The sequence below is a fragment of the Rhinoderma darwinii genome, chromosome 3 (assembly GCF_050947455.1).
Source record: "Rhinoderma darwinii isolate aRhiDar2 chromosome 3, aRhiDar2.hap1, whole genome shotgun sequence".
NCBI classification, from domain to species: Eukaryota; Metazoa; Chordata; class Amphibia; order Anura; family Rhinodermatidae; genus Rhinoderma; species Rhinoderma darwinii.
In genome coordinates, this window is record NC_134689.1 from 421909955 (window position 1) to 421930261 (window position 20307).

At 43.2% G+C, this 20307-nt stretch overlaps 1 protein-coding gene across 2 annotated transcripts in view; it reads right to left on the bottom strand.

Moving 5' to 3' along the window:
• The window catches only part of LOC142748464 (uncharacterized), a 120048-nt gene that overhangs the window by 79762 nt on the left and 19979 nt on the right, over positions 1-20307 (bottom strand). For both annotated transcript variants that reach the window (XM_075855557.1, XM_075855558.1), the window contains exons 3-4: positions 19664-19705; positions 11766-12041 (exon numbers count right to left, since the gene is read on the bottom strand). In XM_075855557.1, the coding sequence (XP_075711672.1) occupies positions 11766-12041; positions 19664-19705 (318 nt within the window). The remainder of the gene's footprint in view (positions 1-11765; positions 12042-19663; positions 19706-20307) is intronic.

A 20307-nucleotide genomic window follows, 5' to 3' on the forward strand; every position in this document is an offset into this window, starting at 1 on the left:
CTGTTAGGGGATGGGAGAGATAGGGTATCAAAAGTAATTTGGGGAGAATTGTCATATTTACTTCATTATTATTTCCTAAACGTGAGAGATGGAGCGTTTTCCAGTTGGTCCTAAAGTTGATGAGGAGAATCGGTATACAGATGGAGCAATCCTTATCTTAACTCTGATAACTTGCTTCAGCATGATAACTTATCACTTAATTTGAAAACCATTGAAAATGTAAAGTTAAAGTTTCCTGCAACTGTGTATTTAATGCGATGAAAGTTAAGGTAAAGATGGTTACATCTGTAGTGTGGCGTAAGAGTTTAGTGAGAGAAACCCCCAAATATTGCCCGAAGTGACTGATTAGGTCACAAAGGTTAGGGAGACAGACCTAAGGGATGTGTAATGGTGAGAAGGACATCTTCCGATTACAATATAATATTAACTTCTCTGTCCCTTATACTCAATCCTCTGATGTCTGGGTATATATAAGTATTGCAACAAGCAGTGGCTCAATACAAAGGGTGAACAGTCGGGGAGAGTAGAGGCAGCCCTGGTGGGTACCATTATAAAAACTGAAAGTCAAGAACATGGCAGAGGTGAGTTCTCTCGCAGAAGTAGGAATCAAGAAGAGACCTGTTTAAGCTTATACGAACTGTTCCTGGAAGCCCATGTGATCAAGAGTGGCAAACATAAAAGGCCAACAAAGCCGGTTGATTGCCTTCTTCTGCAACAAGGCTAAGCAGTAAAATCTGGATACTCTGTTAGTTGGCTATATCTATCAAGTCAATAATAGGCCTGGTAATGTTACTAGCTTGATGAAATCTGACAAACCCCACTTGATCTTTATGCAAAAGATGAAACATCCAGATGCTGATCCTGTTAGCCAGTAGTTTAGTAAATATTTTAAGATCAAAGTTGAGGAGTGTAGTAGATTGATAGTTAGGCTGGGTTCACAAGACCATGTTACGTCCGTAATGTACGGAACGTATTTCGGCCGGAAGACCCGGACCGAACACACTGCAGGGGGCCGGGCTCCTAGCATCATAGTGATGTACGATGCTAGGAGTCCCTGCCTCGCTGCAGGACAATTGTCCCGTACTGTAATCATGTTTACAGTACGGGACAGTTGTCCTGCAGCGAGGCAGGGACTACTAGCATCGTACATAACTATGATGCTAGGAGCCCGGCCCCCTGCAGTGTGTTCGGTCCGGGTCTTCCGGCCGAAATACGTTCCGTACATTACGGACGTAACATGGTCGTGTGAACCCAGCCTTATAGCAATCCAAATGGCCTTTGCCTTACCTTGAGATCTAAGTGAAGAATAAAGGAAGGGATTGGCACACCTTTTAAGAAGGATTTAAACAGGTCCACCATATGCGGATACAACACATATTTAGCATGCAGATCCTCTGGTATCTCATCTAATTATATGTCGTTATTGAGATGATTAAAGTCTTCCAAAGGGCAGCCTGGGGAGCTGCAACTTGGAAAGAAAGGAGGAGAACAAACATTGTCTCAGATGGCAAATAGGGAAGCTGCTGTCTGAGAGTCTCTAAGCTGTTTGGCAAGGAGAGAATGGGCTTTATTGCCACGTTCGTAATAGCACTGCTTAGAGAATTAAGCAGTTTTTTCATATTCGCCATGGAGAGTTATTTTAGTTTAGACCGCGCATCAACTAATTTACATAACGTAAGAATGGAAGGTCTACAAAACATTATTTTTTAAGAACTGACATAATGTGTTTTAAATCTAAGGATTTGCTTAATCTATCATTTTACAGATAACTAGATAAAGAAATACAGTAACCACAAAATACTGTTTTATGTGCTTCCCACAGTGTGGAAGTAGAGGAGAAAGTTTGTTTTTGGATAAGTATGTGGTTAAAAGGAAGCAAAGGGTTGCCCTGCAACCCATAGAGATTATGAAGTCTGTGCTGAAGAGGCAGTATCTGGATCGGTGATGTAGAGGTTGTTCAAGAATGCTGAAATAGCAGAGGAATACTGAATAGGAAGTGGTGCTCACCATTAGTTCCAGTGAAAAGGCAGGAGTGTGGTTCGGGAGCTGTGCAAGATACTCTTGTTATAAGGAGAGCGATAGCTTGTTGCAAAGAGCACAAAGAGAGATATACAGCAGAGAGTCTGTCTGTCAGAGGGATTACATTGCTAAGGTGCTACGAGCCAGTGGCTGACAAGAGAGCACAGGCAAATAAATTGGCCTGCTTGAACAGAACCAACAAAGTAAATAATTGGAGTGAGTACTGGAAAATCGCTGGGACAGAGAATCAAAGTAAAATCCTAAAGAGAACTAATGAGGAGAGGGCCCCCAGAGGGTGGACCAAGTGATGAGTCATAAGAGGGTTGAATATTAAGAAGTTATAGACTGTTGGGTGATTTCAAAATCAAGACCGCATGTTAATTGTTCATATAATGCTACTAGTTGTTTGCAACTTCTGTCTAAGTAAAAGGAAGAAGAATCGTTATCTCAGTCTTTGCCTCCATTATTACTCATAATAGACCCCTATGTATGGGCTGTTTGCGTAACATGCCATTTAAAAGCCAATGACACGTTCCGGTAGAGAGATACCCTATATGGACAACATTTTGGGACACAACTCTTAATTATTGAATTCAGGTGTTTCATTTAGTTCCATTTCCACGGGTTTATGAAATCAAACACATGGCCTAGCCAGAACTTTATGGCATGGGTTCCCATAGTTTAGCAGCTGCTGTAAGTCTTACTTCACCAAACACAATGCCAAGCGTCGGATAGGGTGATGTAAAGCACACCACCACTGGACTCTGGAGCAGTGTTATGTGGAGCGACGCTTCTCTATCTGGCAGTCTGATGGACGAGTCTGGGTTTGGTGAATTCCAGGATAACTTTACCTACCTGACTGCATTGTCCCATGTGTAAACCTTGGTGGATGAGGGATAATGCTATGGGGTTGTTTTGCAGGGGTGGGCATAGGTCCCTTAGTTCTAGTGAAGGGAAATCTTAATGCTTCAGCATATCAAGACATTTTGAACAATTCTAGCATCCAATTTTGTGGGAAAAGTTTGGGGTTCGGTTCTTTTCTGTTCCAGCATTACTGCCCCAGTACACAAGGTCCATAAAAACATGGTTGGGTGAGTTTGGTGTGGAAGAACTTGACTGGCTGCACAGAGTTCTGACCTCAACCCAATACAACACCTTTAAGATGAACTCGAATAGAGACTGCGAGCCAAGCCCCCTCCTCCAACATCAGTCTCTTGCCTCACAAATGCTATTCTGGATAAATGGGCAAAATTCCCACAGACATTCTGCAGACACACAAAATCTTGTAGAAAGCACCCGGAAGGGTGGAAGCTGTTTTAGCTGCAAATGGGGGGGGGGGGGAACCCCTCAATATTAATGCCTATGTATATAGAATGAGATGTCATAAAAGCTCTTGAAGTTGTCCTAATATTTTTGTCCATATATTGTATCACAATTATTGAAAGGGCATTGGCCAAGCAGTATTTAGTTGCAGTATGTGAATCGTGCAAGGCAAGTAGATTACCAAAAAAGTAATCAATTTTCGTACGTGCGCAGTGTGGGTGGGAGTAGAAAACAAATTGTTTACTAGTTGGATTGCTTATCATTTAAAGAAAAAAATGAAAATTGGAAGCAAATAGTTGACAAAATTATCTACATAGCGGGGTTATCAATGTCCGGGAAGGCGTAGGAGGGACAGTCAGTCTATCCATCGTGTCTGAAAATGCCAAATTGAATTCTCCGCCAAGAAGAATCCTGGTGTGTCTCAGGGTGTCTAATTTGCGAAAATTATACGCAGGAAATATAAGTGATTTTCATTAGGTACATAAATGTTACAACCACCATAAAGTTTGCATTTAAGAAGTACATATCTACCAAGCGAGTCGACACCTGCGTTTAAAACCTTCAGGAGGCAAGACCTAGCTATTAGTATAGCAGCTTGCATTTTCTTTTTGGTCAGGTTGGCACTGTAGGAACGCGAAAATATTCCCATCTTCCCTCTTTTTTTTTATACTCTAAATCTTTTTTTTAATAAAAAATAAATATATTACACTCCTCCATTGTTTGATCTTACCCCCATATTCCCACTACATGACTGCATGTTCCCACACCTCGTTTCCTATCATTTCTGCTTAAGTGGGCGGTACAAGGCCTTTCCATTCACATAACCAGCAGATGGCGCTGTGAAAATATCACAGCACCACTTGTATCAGCATGCACACTCGCGATACTGCTATGTATAGTATTACATTCAGCATTGGGATTACAATATAGTGCCACAATAAATTCTAACAGGAGATTTACTCGTTCACCCCTCATTTTTATTCACTATGTGCTGCGTAAAAGTACAATTCCTATCCCCTCTTTCTTCAGTTCAGTGTTCTGATATCCTAATAATAAAAACTATTTTTGCTTGCTCCAAAGTCCATTCTGATATCTCTTTATTTACATATAGAGATAACAGAGCTGAGGAGCAAGCACAAGTGTGAAAGCCATGATAAGTGCTCTGCTGAAGTAGTCTCAGCAAAGATGTGCCCTGAACAGCTGAATAGGACAGCTCTCCGGCTACCTGTTCCTATTTACTTCTATTGCAGAGGGGAAGGAGAGGAGGAGGCCGGGGTAGGAGCTGAATAGGACAGCTCTCCGGCTACCTGTTCCTCTTTATTTCTATAGCAGAGGGGAAGGAGAGGAGGAGGCCGGGGTAGGAGCTGAATAGGACAGCTCTCCGGCTACCTGTTCCTCTTTATTTCTATTGCAGAGGGGAAGGAGAGGGGGAGGCCGGGGTAGGAGCTGAATAGGACAGCTCTCCGGCTACCTGTTCCTATTTACTTCTATTGCAGAGGGGAAGGAGAGGAGGAGGCCGGGGTAGGAGCTGAATAGGACAGCTCTCCGGCTACCTGTTCCTCTTTATTTCTATAGCAGAGGGGAAGGAGAGGAGGAGGCCGGGGTAGGAGCTGAATAGGACAGCTCTCCGGCTACCTGTTCCTCTTTATTTCTATTGCAGAGGGGAAGGAGAGGGGGAGGCCGGGGTAGGAGCTGAATAGGACAGCTCTCCGGCTACCTGTTCCTATTTACTTCTATAGCAGAGGTGAAGGAGAGGGAGAGGCCGGGGTAGGAGCTGAATAGGACAGCTCTCCAGCTACCTGTTCCTCTTTATTTCTATAGCAGAGGGGAAGGAGAGGAGGAGGCCGGGGTAGGAGCTGAATAGGACAGCTCTCCGGCTACCTGTTCCTCTTTATTTCTATTGCAGAGGGGAAGGAGAGGGGGAGGCCGGGGTAGGAGCTGAATAGGACAGCTCTCCGGCTACCTGTTCCTATTTACTTCTATAGCAGAGGGGAAGGAGAGGGGGAGACCGGGGTAGGAGCTGAATAGGGCAGCTCTCCGGCTACCTGTTCCTCTTTATTTCTATTGCAGAGGGGAAGGAGAGGGGGAGGCCGGGGTAGGAGCTGAATAGGAGAGCTCTCCGGCTACCTATTCCTATTTACTTCTATAGCAGAGGGGAAGGAGAGGGGGAGGCGGGGGTAGGAGCTGAATAGGACAGCTCTCCGGCTACCTGTTCCTATTTACCTCTATTGCAGAGGGGAAGGAGAGGGGGAGGCCGGGGTAGGAGCTGAATAGGACAGCTCTCCGGCTACTTGTTCCTATTTACTTCTATAGCAGAGGGGAAGGAGAGGGGGAGGCCGAGGTAGGAGCTGAATAGGGCAGCTCTCCGGCTACCTGTTCCTATTTACTTCTATAGCAGGGGGGATGGAGAGGGGGAGGCCGGGGTAGGAGCTGAATAGGGCAGCTCTCCGGCTACTTGTTCCTATTTACTTCTATTGCAGAGGGGAAGGAGAGGGGGAGGCCGGGGTAGGAGCTGAATAGGACAGCTCTCCGGCTACTTGTTCCTATTTACTTCTATAGCAGAGGGGAAGGAGAGGGGGAGGCCGGGGTAGGAGCTGAATAGGAGAGCTCTCCGGCTACCTATTCCTATTTACTTCTATAGCAGAGGGGAAGGAGAGGGGGAGGCCGGGGTAGGAGCTGAATAGGACAGCTCTCCGGCTACCTGTTCCTATTTACCTCTATTGCAGAGGGGAAGGAGAGGGGGAGGCCGGGGTAGGAGCTGAATAGGACAGCTCTCCGGCTACTTGTTCCTATTTACTTCTATAGCAGAGGGGAAGGAGAGGGGGAGGCCGGGGTAGGAGCTGAATAGGGCAGCTCTCCGGCTACCTGTTCCTATTTACTTCTATAGCAGAGGGGAAGGAGAGGGGGAGGCCGGGGTAGGAGCTGAATAGGAGAGCTCTCCGGCTACCTGTGCCTATTTACTTCTATAGCAGAGGTGAAGGAGAGGGAGAGGCCGGGGTAGGAGCTGAATAGGGCAGCTCTCCGGCTACCTGTTCCTATTTACTTCTATAGCAGGGGGGATGGAGAGGGGGAGGCCGGGGTAGGAGCTGAATAGGGCAGCTCTCCGGCTACTTGTTCCTATTTACTTCTATTGCAGAGGGGAAGGAGAGGGGGAGGCCGGGGTAGGAGCTGAATAGGATAGCTCTCCGGCTACTTGTTCCTATTTACTTCTATAGCAGAGGGGAAGGAGAGGGGGAGGCCGGGGTAGGAGCTGAATAGGGCAGCTCTCCGGCTACCTGTTCCTATTTACTTCTATAGCTGGGGGGATGGAGAGGGGGAGGCCGGGGTAGGAGCTGAATAGGGCAGCTCTCCGGCTACCTGTTCCTATTTACTTCTATAGCAGGGGGGATGGAGAGGGGGAGGCCGGGGTAGGAGCTGAATAGGAGAGCTCTCCGGCTACCTGTTCCTATTTACTTCTATAGCAGGGGGGATGGAGAGGGGGAGGCCGGGGTAGGAGCTGAATAGGGCAGCTCTCCGGCTACCTGTGCCTATTTACTTCTATAGCAGAGGGGAAGGAGAGGGGGAGGCTGAGGTAGGAGCTGAATAGGAGAGCTCTCCGGCTACCTGTTCCTATTTACTTCTATAGCAGAGGGGAAGGAGAGGGGGAGGCTGGGGTAGGAGCTGAATAGGAGAGCTCTCCGGCTACTTGTTCCTATTTACTTCTATAGCAGAGGGGAAGGAGAGGGGGAGGCCGGGGTAGGAGCTGAATAGGAGAGCTCTCCGGCTACCTATTCCTATTTACTTCTATAGCAGAGGGGAAGGAGAGGGGGAGGCCGGGGTAGGAGCTGAATAGGACAGCTCTCCGGCTACCTGTTCCTATTTACCTCTATTGCAGAGGGGAAGGAGAGGGGGAGGCCGGGGTAGGAGCTGAATAGGACAGCTCTCCGGCTACTTGTTCCTATTTACTTCTATAGCAGAGGGGAAGGAGAGGGGGAGGCCGGGGTAGGAGCTGAATAGGGCAGCTCTCCGGCTACCTGTTCCTATTTACTTCTATAGCAGAGGGGAAGGAGAGGGGGAGGCCGGGGTAGGAGCTGAATAGGAGAGCTCTCCGGCTACCTGTGCCTATTTACTTCTATAGCAGAGGTGAAGGAGAGGGAGAGGCCGGGGTAGGAGCTGAATAGGGCAGCTCTCCGGCTACCTGTTCCTATTTACTTCTATAGCAGGGGGGATGGAGAGGGGGAGGCCGGGGTAGGAGCTGAATAGGGCAGCTCTCCGGCTACTTGTTCCTATTTACTTCTATTGCAGAGGGGAAGGAGAGGGGGAGGCCGGGGTAGGAGCTGAATAGGATAGCTCTCCGGCTACTTGTTCCTATTTACTTCTATAGCAGAGGGGAAGGAGAGGGGGAGGCCGGGGTAGGAGCTGAATAGGGCAGCTCTCCGGCTACCTGTTCCTATTTACTTCTATAGCTGGGGGGATGGAGAGGGGGAGGCCGGGGTAGGAGCTGAATAGGGCAGCTCTCCGGCTACCTGTTCCTATTTACTTCTATAGCAGGGGGGATGGAGAGGGGGAGGCCGGGGTAGGAGCTGAATAGGAGAGCTCTCCGGCTACCTGTTCCTATTTACTTCTATAGCAGGGGGGATGGAGAGGGGGAGGCCGGGGTAGGAGCTGAATAGGGCAGCTCTCCGGCTACCTGTGCCTATTTACTTCTATAGCAGAGGGGAAGGAGAGGGGGAGGCTGAGGTAGGAGCTGAATAGGAGAGCTCTCCGGCTACCTGTTCCTATTTACTTCTATAGCAGAGGGGAAGGAGAGGGGGAGGCTGGGGTAGGAGCTGAATAGGAGAGCTCTCCGGCTACCTGTTCCTATTTACTTCTATTGCAGAGGGGAAGGAGAGGGGGAGGCCGGGGTAGGAGCTGAATAGGACAGCTCTCAGGCTACCTATTCCTATTTACTTCTATTGCAAAGGGGAAGGAGAGGGGGAGGCCGGGGTAGGAGCTGAATAGGAGAGCTCTCCGGCTACCTGTTCCTATTTACTTCTATAGCAGAGGGGAAGGGGAGGGGGAGGCTGGGGTAGGAGCTGAATAGGACAGCTCTCCGGCTACCTGTTCCTATTTACTTCTATAGCAGAGGAGAAGGAGAGGGGGAGGCCGGGGTAGGAGCTGAATAGGACAGCTCTCCGGCTACCTGTTCCTATTTACTTCTATAGCAGAGGGGAAGGAGAGGGGGAGGCTGGGGTAGGAGCTGAATAGGACAGCTCTCAGGCTACTGAGCATGCCTGAGAGCTGTGCTATTTACTTACATGGTAAGGGGGAGAGGTGGCCGGGCCGGTAGTTTCTGCGCATGCGAGACCAATGCACACTCCTGAGAACCCGGCCAGATAAATAGAAAGATGTAGTGGTGCAGATGTGCACGCGTGGCCACTGCTGCATGATCCTAGTGGTGGTCGTATATCTATTGGAAACAGACAATATACAAAGAAGAGGACATCCGATCCAAGAGGAGGAATATCTCAGAACGGTGAAAAAACGTAAAAGAGTAATTGCTACGTTTTATTAATTTACATATGGAACCTATTGAAGTATGATCTTCAAGATGAGAATACCCCTTTAAAGTCGACTTCTGAGTCAAAATGCTTCTCTTGTAAGAACGCTAAATCAGGTTTGAGTTGGCAGAGTTATCGCAGTGTCTGTCGACCTTTATTATTAGAATGAAATCCTTCAGCATTAAGTTATACTAACTAAAATTATTTAATGAGAACAAAAAAAGCACGTCTTGGAAGCGAAAATCTTTTTAGAGTAACGGTAGCCAGGCTGCTCTACCCCTAGACCAGTGCAATAGGAAAACCTTAGAGATTATTGGGAAAAAAAGAAGACAAATAACCCTAAAAAAAGCATGAAAAGGCCAACAGTGGTGCATCTAGTACCGATCTAATGGAGCAGAAATACTTTAAGAAAATGTACATATAGTCATAGTGCTATGATTGTACACTAGTACATGAATTACCACCTCTAGAAAAAGGAGAATAATTACCAGACTACGCACATGGGGTAGTAGTAGCAACATTTGCAGAATTTAAAATGGAAAGACATGAATCAGTGGCGTCCGGGCCACCAGTTTTACTACATTTAAAACGGAACAACACATGAAAATACAAGAAATTCAAGAGGAAAAATAACTACCATGACCCGTTAGAGGAAAACTAGAGAAATAATCATGTCAAAAGGAACAGCAATATTCCGAGAGTTTTTAATTTTTGGACACCATTTTGAGCAATTTAAAGATAGTTTTCATTCCCCCAACAACGCCTTTATTGTCATTAGCGATTTGTTTTTCTGGGGATAACATTGCAACTCCGGGTAGTATGAAGGTTATGGTTAGTAGGGTAAAGGTCATTAGAACTAGTAGAGTTGGGGGTCTGGTTTGCTTTTACTAATCCCTCAGTCTTGGATAGATTGAATACTTTTTGTTTTTGTCTTATAATTTTCAGTAATTCCCTATTCAGGCAGATAGTTCTCCTTTTATTCCTAGACTTTTTGTTACCAGAGGGTATAAACTTACTACACTATTCAGGTTATATATCTTTAAAAACTCCCCATTTATCTTTAGTATCCCTTTCAACCATTGAATGACCTCAGGGTCTTGGATACAAGTCTAATATCTACCCTTAAATTGACCCCCCCCAGTCCTTACAAAAAAATAAACTAACAATAGTAGTTTTTAACTTACTAATGTTTAACTCACCTAGTGTCCATCCCTTTGCTTCTTCTCTCTCCGTTGTCTGGTTCTCGGTCCCAGTTGTCTTTCATCAGATATGGTCACTGCTGTCTCAGACTTGCATAGGGAGCATAGTCTACAAGTCTGATACAAGCCTTCTCCTTCACTGTCCTCTGATGGACCAGCGCTTCTTTTATCAGTGCTCGTCCATCGCTACTGACACTTCCCCTGCTGGTACCTTGCAGGGGTTCTGGCAGGGGAAGTGTCAGCAGCAATGGACCAGCACTGATTTAATCAGCGCTGGTCCATTAGAGGGCAGTGAAGGAAAAGGGGGGGCATGTGTCAGACTTTCAGACTTGCATAGGGACTGTTTTCTGCGACAGCGGTGGCCATATTGTATGGAAGACAACGGGGACCAAGAACTAGGCAACAGAGAGAGATGGACCAAAGGCATGGACACTAGGTAAGTTAAAAATTGATCTACTATTACTTGTTTATTTTTTGTGGGTACTGGAGGGTACAATTTAATCCATTGAATTTTGCATCGTCCTAAAAGTCCAGGTTTTTGTAGCACTCCTTTATACCGTTTTATTGAATGTCTTTGAAAAACGTACCATATTATTGTCACTGTTGCCAAAGTTCTCCAAGACTAGCACGTCAATCAGGAGGATGGGGTAGGCGAGAAGAGGCGCGGGGAGAACTCTCCTTATGAATGCATCAGACTCCAGCATATTCTTTGATAGCCAAATGGCACTATTTTTTTAAATCTCAATTTGGCTAATTGGTGAGTGGACCTGTCCCCATACAATGCTGCCCTTACATAAAGCCGCATAGTCTGACGACAGATCCATATTAATTGAAACGTCTCTAACCAGTTGACTACATTCATTTACACGGGAAGACCAGACTATGTCAGAAAGACCAGTACAGTACATACAAGATATCATTAAAATAAATATAAACGAACATGTGGATGGTGGATTAAATTAGGATACTAGTGCTCTGAGTTTCTTTAATTAGTAGCTGTTTTATCAGATATTTAGTCTAATTTCTCACAAGAATTATATGGCACAAAAACGCAAATCTTGGTCAATCTGTTAGTCTTAGGACCCAAATAACTGGCATCATAACTCCCTATGTGGCTATTTATTTGGGTCATGAAACATGCGGATGAGGCACCCGTATTACAACCTTGTGAAATTGGTCATAATTAACTTTTAATATCTTCTGCAACAAATTGACTGGTCGCCAATGAATTTATTCCAGGACAGTAAATGTACAGTGAATGAAAGGAAAGTTTTTTAATAGTTTATTCACATGTCTGGGTCATGTTGCAATTGAAAAAATTGTGGCAAAAGCCGTGACATGACTGCAACACGTGAAAAAGCTCTAACACTTTTGGAAAAAAATGAGGAAACTTCTGCTGCCAACAGATAATTAAATAAGTAAATGGATGAATGTGCTCATAGTGGTCAGTAATGCATTCATTGAAAGTCACCATTTATCGCACATATGGGTGTTTTTACTGTTTTTGCCTCGGTTTTGCTATATATTTGCCACAAAAAAGCATGACAAAAACAGTGACAAAAATGTTGTAAATAACTGATGTAAATTCACCTAATAAGTTTATTTCACACATTAATTAAAACTAATTAACAAGCAATTAAATGGCTTTAGTTGCCTCTTTCTATATTTAAAGGGTATCAGAGGTCAAACGTTAAATAAGACTTACCTCTCCATGGTTTGAGACTTATTTCCAAGTCAGCAATAATTTCAGAATTGTATTTTCTGAGAACATTATAAGCCGCACACTTCCCAGTTTCCTCCCAGTATCTGATAATATCACACAGGTCTCTCATCTTCTCCCAGGTTGTTGTCTTCTTCATCACATCATTGTACTGTTCCTGAGTCAGTCGATCTTGGTCCCGGAGATCACGTAGAACTGGATCTACATCCGTTATGTTTGTAATCAGTTCTGATCGGTGATTGTCAATAAAATTTACCTTGTCTGCAGGGTGAGGGGAGAATTATGGGAGAAAGACACAACATTATTACATGTCTGGAGGGTGAGGGGAGAATTATGGGAGAAAGACACAACATTATTACATGTCTGCAGGGTGAGGGGAGAATAATGGGGGAAAAACACAACATTATTACATGTCTGCAGGGTGAGGGGAGAATTATGGGAGAAAGACACAACATTATTACATGTCTGGAGGGTGAGGGGAGAATTATGGGAGAAAGACACAACATTATTACATGTCTGCAGGGTGAGGGGAGAATTATGGGAGAAAGACACAACATTATTACATGTCTGCAGGGTGAGGGGAGAATTATGGGGGAAAGACACAACATTATTACATGTCTGCAGGGTGAGGGGAGAATTATGGGGGAAAGACACAACATTATTACATGTCTGCAGGGTGAGGGGAGAATTATGGGAGAAAGACACAACATTATTACATGTCTGCAGGGTGAGGGGAGAATTATGGGAGAAAGACACAACATTATTACATGTCTGCAGGGTGAGGGGAGAATTATGGGGGAAAGACACAACATTATTACATGTCTGCAGGGTGAGGGGAGAATTATGGGAGAAAGACACAACATTATTACATGTCTGCAGGGTGAGGGGAGAATTATGGGAGAAAGACACAACATTATTACATGTCTGCAGGGTGAGGGGAGAATTATGGGAGAAAGACACAACATTATTACATGTCTGCAGGGTGAGGGGAGAATAATGGGAGAAAGACACAACATTATTACATGTCTGCAGGGTGAGGGGAGAATTATGGGAGAAAGACACAACATTATTACATGTCTGCAGGGTGAGGGGAGAATTATGGGAGAAAGACACAACATTATTACATGTCTGCAGGGTGAGGGGAGAATAATGGGGGAAAGACACAACATTATTACATGTCTGCAGGGTGAGGGGAGAATTATGGGGGAAAGACACAACATTATTACATGTCTGCAGGGTGAGGGGAGAATTATGGGGGAAAGACACAACATTATTACATGTCTGCAGGGTGAGGGGAGAATAATGGGGGAAAGACACAACATTATTACATGTCTGGGGCCATTCTCAATATTTAGCTTATTGTCATTTTGGGGTACATTGGGCCCACGAGAGGAAATGATTGTGACAGCCCACCTTCCATCCATACAAAAGCAGTTTTATTATTGAATTATCATTGACTTAACCCCCGCAGTTCTCGATGTTTCCTGAATGCTGTTTTCCAGATATTTAATAAATCAGGAAATCTCTAGGAACTGGTAATGGAGAGCAGGATATGATATGTGTGATGTAGTCACTAGTCTCAGCTTTTATACAGGAAATATCTCTTTACTTCCTATGAAATGTATGAGCAGTGCAGAAGAAATGCAGCAAAAAGTGAAATGGGAAATGTAGTGCCCTACACTGCGGAAACTATATGGCCATACACGATTTACAGTGTCATGAACTGTGCAAATAAAAACATCATACAATGTGCCAATGACACTACCAAACATAATGTACTCGCAAATAATACAATTCTAGTTTGTTCTCATACCTAATGTGGTCATATATTGTACACTTAAATAATGTAATTTTATGCTTTATATATAAATAATTCTGCTACATACTATACACACTAACAAGGGTGTACGCAGGACTTTGTCAAGTGGAGGGTATCATGGCGTCATGGTGCTATGGGTCCATGATATGACATATAATAGCATGGATATGTGCATGCGGGAAATAAAACAGATTTACTTGGACAAACACACAACGGATGGAGTTAGTGCCCTCATAATAAAGCACATAAATAATTACACCGTAATGTATACAAAAATAATCCTAACACAACACAAATGATTAATCAGAGATGAGCCAATTTCCAGAAATTTGTTTCGGTTCTGAGTCTATCAAACTGGCTGTCATGTTCGATTTGGTCTGAATAAATTTGTCGCAAATCGAAAGTGCCCGATTGCCCTGAAAGTTGTGTATGAAAAGCTCAAGCTGTTTAACGCCAAGACAGCATTAATATTGTCAAGGTGACAGACACATATATGACTATAGGTAAACGGGTGGTAGCCAGTGAAAATAAACAGCCTGATTAACAACACAATGCACTTTGATTTTTTTATGCTTTTTAAAATTAAAAACCGGTTTAAAATTGATGCCTTTTTGGGGCAGATGCCTACCAGTGTTTATACACACACGATGGTATCGAAAGAAGCAATGGCTTTTTAACAAGCGTTCTGTGACGTCTCTATCAGCAGGTAACAGCATGCTCTCAGCAAGAGGATTTCAATTTGAATTAAAATCTATTTATTTTAAAAGAAAATTGTCACATGGACGCAGACTGAAGTATAACAGCGCTGTTTAAATGTTTGACGCAGAATAATACCCCAATTTTTGCTGGCACTATTAGATATGCAGAAGTAGCTAAGTTTATCTTGACTCAGATAACTTACTGCTGCGTGATATGACACAACAAAACCCATTGAAAGGACATGAAAAAAGTCAAACTAACGTTTCCTTCCACTGTGTATTTAATGCGTTACAAGTCAAGATAAAGATGGCTACATCTGTATGCAAAAGAATGAGTGACGTCACGTCCCTGACGTCTGTTATGGAAAGCACCAGGAATAATATTATTGAAGAAGATTGGTGCATGATGTGTTGATGATTGGTAATTCACAAATTAATGTAAGAATCGTATAGCCGCAGCAGCACTCACTCACAGCAATGGCTGCCTAAACTCTATCCCTCTGTCAAATTATTGTAAATGTAACTATTCTCTTCTCACTATGAAACACACTCACTGACAATAATCCACTATCTATCTGTATTCTGTGTTTTACTATCTTTTACTCTCTGTCTAACATCCTCTCTCTCCTATCTGTTTCCCCACAAAGCAGCAGCATTTCTTGGTTGGGCTGTTTAAAGCGGCTATGACTCATATTACTGTCATCCACTTAATAATCAGCGACTCATACCTTGCTGCCTGCAAGCTATTATGGGAAAGCTTGCCGAGCTCCCACCTGAGATCATCTGATCCTTCTCTTCTTTCTTCTTGTCTTCTGATTTGTAAAATGGTGGCCATAATTTTTAGCGATTCGTGCAAGACGAATCCCAAAAATGTGAGATCCATTAAAATCAATTTTTTTTAGAAATTAGTAACACATTCGTGTAGAATCGATTTTCTAATATCTATAATCAACGTCACCAATACATTACACACAACAATTATTGTTACGCACAAAATGATAAATTGATACCAATACATTACACACAAAAATTATTGTTACCTGTATACAATATAATACCGCTATAATGTGCACACAAATAGTACACTAACACATAAACTATGTCTAAACTGACTGATTCTCTACAAAAATCTCCCCAATTTTTTATGACAATTTTAGATAAAAGTTAGACATTATAGTTACTAGTTCTCAAAGGGTGTGCTCACCATTGAACAGCATTTTAAAGCATGTGAACAAATTAGCCCTAGATATACAGCACTGTCGAGGTGCCTGCAAACCACAGTATTATTATATGGCAGTGATGGCATGGGTTTAGAAGCTGTTCTTTCCCTTCTGAGCCCTTTCATGTGTCCAACATGGTGCCAAGAGACCAATTAAACAAAATATGCGTTCCAAAATCCAATTGGTGCTCCTTCCCTTGCAGTGTGCCCAAACTGCAATTTACAACCACTTATGGGGTATTTCCGTACTCGGGAGAAATTACTTTCGAAATTTTGGGGGACTTTTTCAATTTTTTTCCCTCTGAAAATTAAAAAAATTGAGGTAAAATGACAACTTTTTAGAAAAAATTAAATGTTTAATTTTCATGGCCCAATTCTAATAAAATCTATGAAACACCTGGGGTCAAAATTCTTACTGCACCCCTAGGAGAATTCCTTGGGGTTTAGTTTAGAAAATGGGGTCTTTTTTATGTTTTGGCGTCACAGGCCTCTGCAAGCCTATAGTGGTGCCTAGAAAACATCCAAATAAAAAGGAGGCCCCAAAATACACTAGGTGCTCCTTAATTTCTGAAGCCTGTGTTTTAGTCAAGTTGCACACTAGGGCCACATATGGAATATTTCTTAACACTGTAGAATCTGGGTAATAAATATTGAGTTGCGTTTTTCTGTTAACACTTCCTCTGTTACAAAAATAAAAGGATTACATTTGAATATCTGCAAAAAAAAAATATTTAATGGTCAAATTACACTTTGCTTTCATTCTTGCACAATAGGAGGATACAGCATAAGGGGGCGTGGAATACAATTAGAATTGCCACATGGAATATAGTTTTAAAATAAATATGGTTGTGATGACAAATTTGATGGAAGTGCTAACCAGGAGAGTATTTTTTAACAACATGGGAGCATATTCTGCTGTATACTGTAACAGGCCCACTTGCATTCTCTGCTAGGGCTTTAAAAAGCCCCGCACCACCAGTTTAAGAACACAAACAGCACAGGAATTATGTCTGTCTCTCCTAACATACTGTAGTGCAGCAAAAATATTTTGCTGCCCACTAGTAGATAACGGAATGGAACTACTGCCCCATGCACTGCAACCACCCGTCCCTTGTGTGTCACTGAGACCCACTAAAATTTCAGAAAGTGGGACCATGTCCAATCCTAGCACTACATATGCCTTTATGACTTTTACTGCTGGCAACCATCTCTGCAGGACATAAAGAGTTCACAGGATGCCACAAACACAGCAAAGAGCTATTGTAGACTGTAGGGTTTTTTCACACAAAATGATTGATGTAACAAACTTTAATTTTTATTAATTGAACCAGACAAAGAAAGAATGTAGCTTTATCAAGGGGTATGTGGACTAACTAGGCCGCTCTGCCATGGCGGAGAGGCAGCTGGCCAAGTCACAGTCAATGCAAATGTCTATACAAGGAGTTTGTAGCAAAAGGGTACCTGAGATAGTCCAGAGTTTTGCACGGATGGGGCTGGATGTGGCAAGTTGCGCCAGATGTGGTGGATGATACCAGGAGTGGCAGATGATGCCAGACGTGGCATATAGCAGTAGTTGTAGTAGATTTCGCCAGATGACAGCAGGCGGCACGACACAACTCCAATACTTGACAAGCTCAGGAACAAAACATAGTACGGGATACAGGAAACAGGTAGCAGGGCACGGGAACACTGGGACCATTTGCGATACAGACATGGGAAGACTACAAGGGCTCTGGCAAGAAACGAAACGGTAGCACACTTTTTATAGTTCAGGGTGATCTGGAGAATAATGAATTAATTACCTATGCATGCACTGGCCCTTTAAGGCCGGGAACCAGCGTGCGCACCCCCTAGTGGACATTACATGGCAAAGCGGCCGCGTGTGCGGATGTCTCCGGAGAGGGGGACGTCGGCAGGAAGAGAGAGGTCTGCGGTCGTCAGGTAAGTGGAGGCTGCAGTCTGTGACTATTCTTTGTGGTGGCACAGTAAGTTCCGTGCAGGTCCTTCGCCATGAAGAAAGAGGATAAATAATAATGCTGCACTGTCTTATAAATTGAGCCCATGTCATGTCTCAGCACATAATCCAAAGAAGACTCTGAAACGCTGTTCAAATTTGGGTTCCCCACAAGAAAACTAGAAATAATTTCTCAAATTAGTCTCTTTTACATTGAACTCCCAAACAGGCAAAATGTTTTGCTCATGTCTAAAAAAATAAATAAATTGTGATTAGCAATGAGAGAAGAATCGATTCTACACAAATTGAATTTGTTTCGAATTTTCCATACGTTTGAGTTTCAGCTAATTAGAAACTTTCGGAATTCATTCCACACAAATTGCTTAAAATGAAGATAGAAAAGAAGACAGAAAAGAAGGATCACATTACCCCAAATGTAGGCCGGTGAACTTTTTCATAACGCTTTGCTGGCAGCCTTCTCTCTGGCACAATCATGAGGGGTATAGGTGTGAGTCACTGATGACTCTGTGGATAACAGTCATATGAATTATAACCACTATAAACAGCCCAACCAGGAAATGCTGCTGCTTTGTGGAGATACAAGGAAGAGGGAGAGGACATCAGACAGAGAGTGAGATATAGTAAAACACAGAATACAGATAGATAGTGGATTAGTGTCAGTGAGTGTGTTTTATAGTGAGGAGAAGAGAATAGATAGTTACATTTACAATAATTTGATAGAGATTTTAGAGAGAGATAGAAGTCATTCAGTGTGTTAGGTAGGCACAGGCAGTCATTGCTGTGAGTGAGTGCTGCTGCAGCTATACAAGTCTTGATTCTTTGTGAATCACCAATCTTTATCACATCATTCACAAATCTTCTTCAATAATAATAATCCTGGTTCTGATAGCGTGCCGCCGCCTGCTGATACAGATGTCATGGACAATAGTTTACTCATTGTTTTGCATATATCTAACAGTGCCACCAGTGGCATATTTTTCTGCTCCAAGCATTTATACAGCGCCGTTATACTTCAGTCTGTGCCCAATGATAGTTGTTTTTGTTTTTTTTTAAATAAATAGGTTTTATTTTAAACCCTGGTGCTGATAGTGTGCCCTGCCTGCAGATACAGACGTCACAAACATTACCACCCATACTGATACCAACGTGTGTGTGTGTGTGTAAAAAGACAAGGAGGGAGAAAAATTGCGGACCAAAGTACAGTGCTGCTAACATCAATTTCAAGTCCAGACAAAGAGGTAATAAATGGGATTTATTGGGTTTAAAACAATAAAGGCAGCTTGAGGCTACGCGTTTCGATGCTGGACTAGCGTCTTCATCAGACCAAGCCTGTTGGGTCTAGCTGCAGCTACATCACTTATTACCTGCCTACAGTAGAGTTGTGCCTACTACTTGCACAATCCCTAAAGGTTAGAATTTTATTCACCATTGTTCGTTTGCCAATTTTTCCGCTTGCGATCTGCACCATGTGGCGCCGTGGTATTTTCTCGCTTTCTTTCTGTGTGTGCAAAAAGACAGACCGGCATCTGCCCCCCCCCCCCCAAAAAAAAAAAAATAGATCATTTTATTACGGTTTTTTTAATTTTTAAAAAAGGATAAAAAATATGACAGAGCAGTGTGTTACCACCGGCTACCAGCCATTTACCTATAGTCATGTATACTGCTGCCACTTTGACATTACTAATTACAAAGGGGTTGGATAGAGTGCTAGAAACGCTCAAAGTATCATACATGACTTTTAAGGGCAACCGGGGCACTTTCAATTTGCAATCAATTTATTCGGACTGAATTGAATTTGACGGCTGGTTCGATAGAATCGGTCAAAAATTTATTTCAGGAAATTCGCTCATCTCGTGTAGTGATACTAAAAAGATATATTCTAACACACAGCTCCAAATCACCTGCTTTGCATCATACGGCAATAGAGTTACAGATAAAACAAGTGGCAATATGACAATGCCGTTCTAATAGTAAGTGGTATAGAATGACGAGCCATAGTGGCAGCTGCAGGAAGCCAGAATTTTATACTTTGTCTTTGGCTGCGAGAAGGAAAGTGATTTGGAGTCTTAAAACATAAAAATATATAATGAAATTAAAGATTATACTATTTAGTGCCTAAACATAAAATATGGGGTGGTAAAAATTTACTTTTTCACTATTATGATCTCTTACCTGTAAACATTATTGTTCCAAATCCATCGTCTGAAGTATTTACTGCAAATAAAAAACCACGAAAGATAAATGTTCATTTACCAGAATTTCATTATAAGTCGGTTTTCTGAATAAAGTGTATATACTCCGTGTAGAATCAGTTTTGAAATGTTCTGTAAATTAAAGGAGTTGTCCACTACCGAACAACTGATTACCTATTTACCAGATAGGTTATCAGTATATGATCTGCGGGTTCCGACACCCAGACTCCGCACAGATCAGCTGTTCCACCTGCCTGCGGACACCCGATGTCATTGCACAGTTTGTAATGTACGGAGCCAGAAGCAGTTGGCTCCGTGCATTGCATAGCGGCCGTGATGCAGAACTTCACCTCTTCTCCCTTTCACTTGAACAGTACTGCAGCTCGGCCGCTATTCCATGACAGGAGCCATCATCTTCTGGCATGGACGTCCGGTGCTCTGAGGCAGCTGCAGCAGCTTATCGGTGTAGGGTTCCGGGTGTCGGACCCCCACAGATCATATACTGAGGACCTATCCGGTGGATAGGTAATCAGTTATCCAGTAGTGGACAACCCCTTTAAATAACTTGAGAAATCCCTTTTTTTATATACTTGTTACCTCTGATTTACATTGTGATTATTGGTA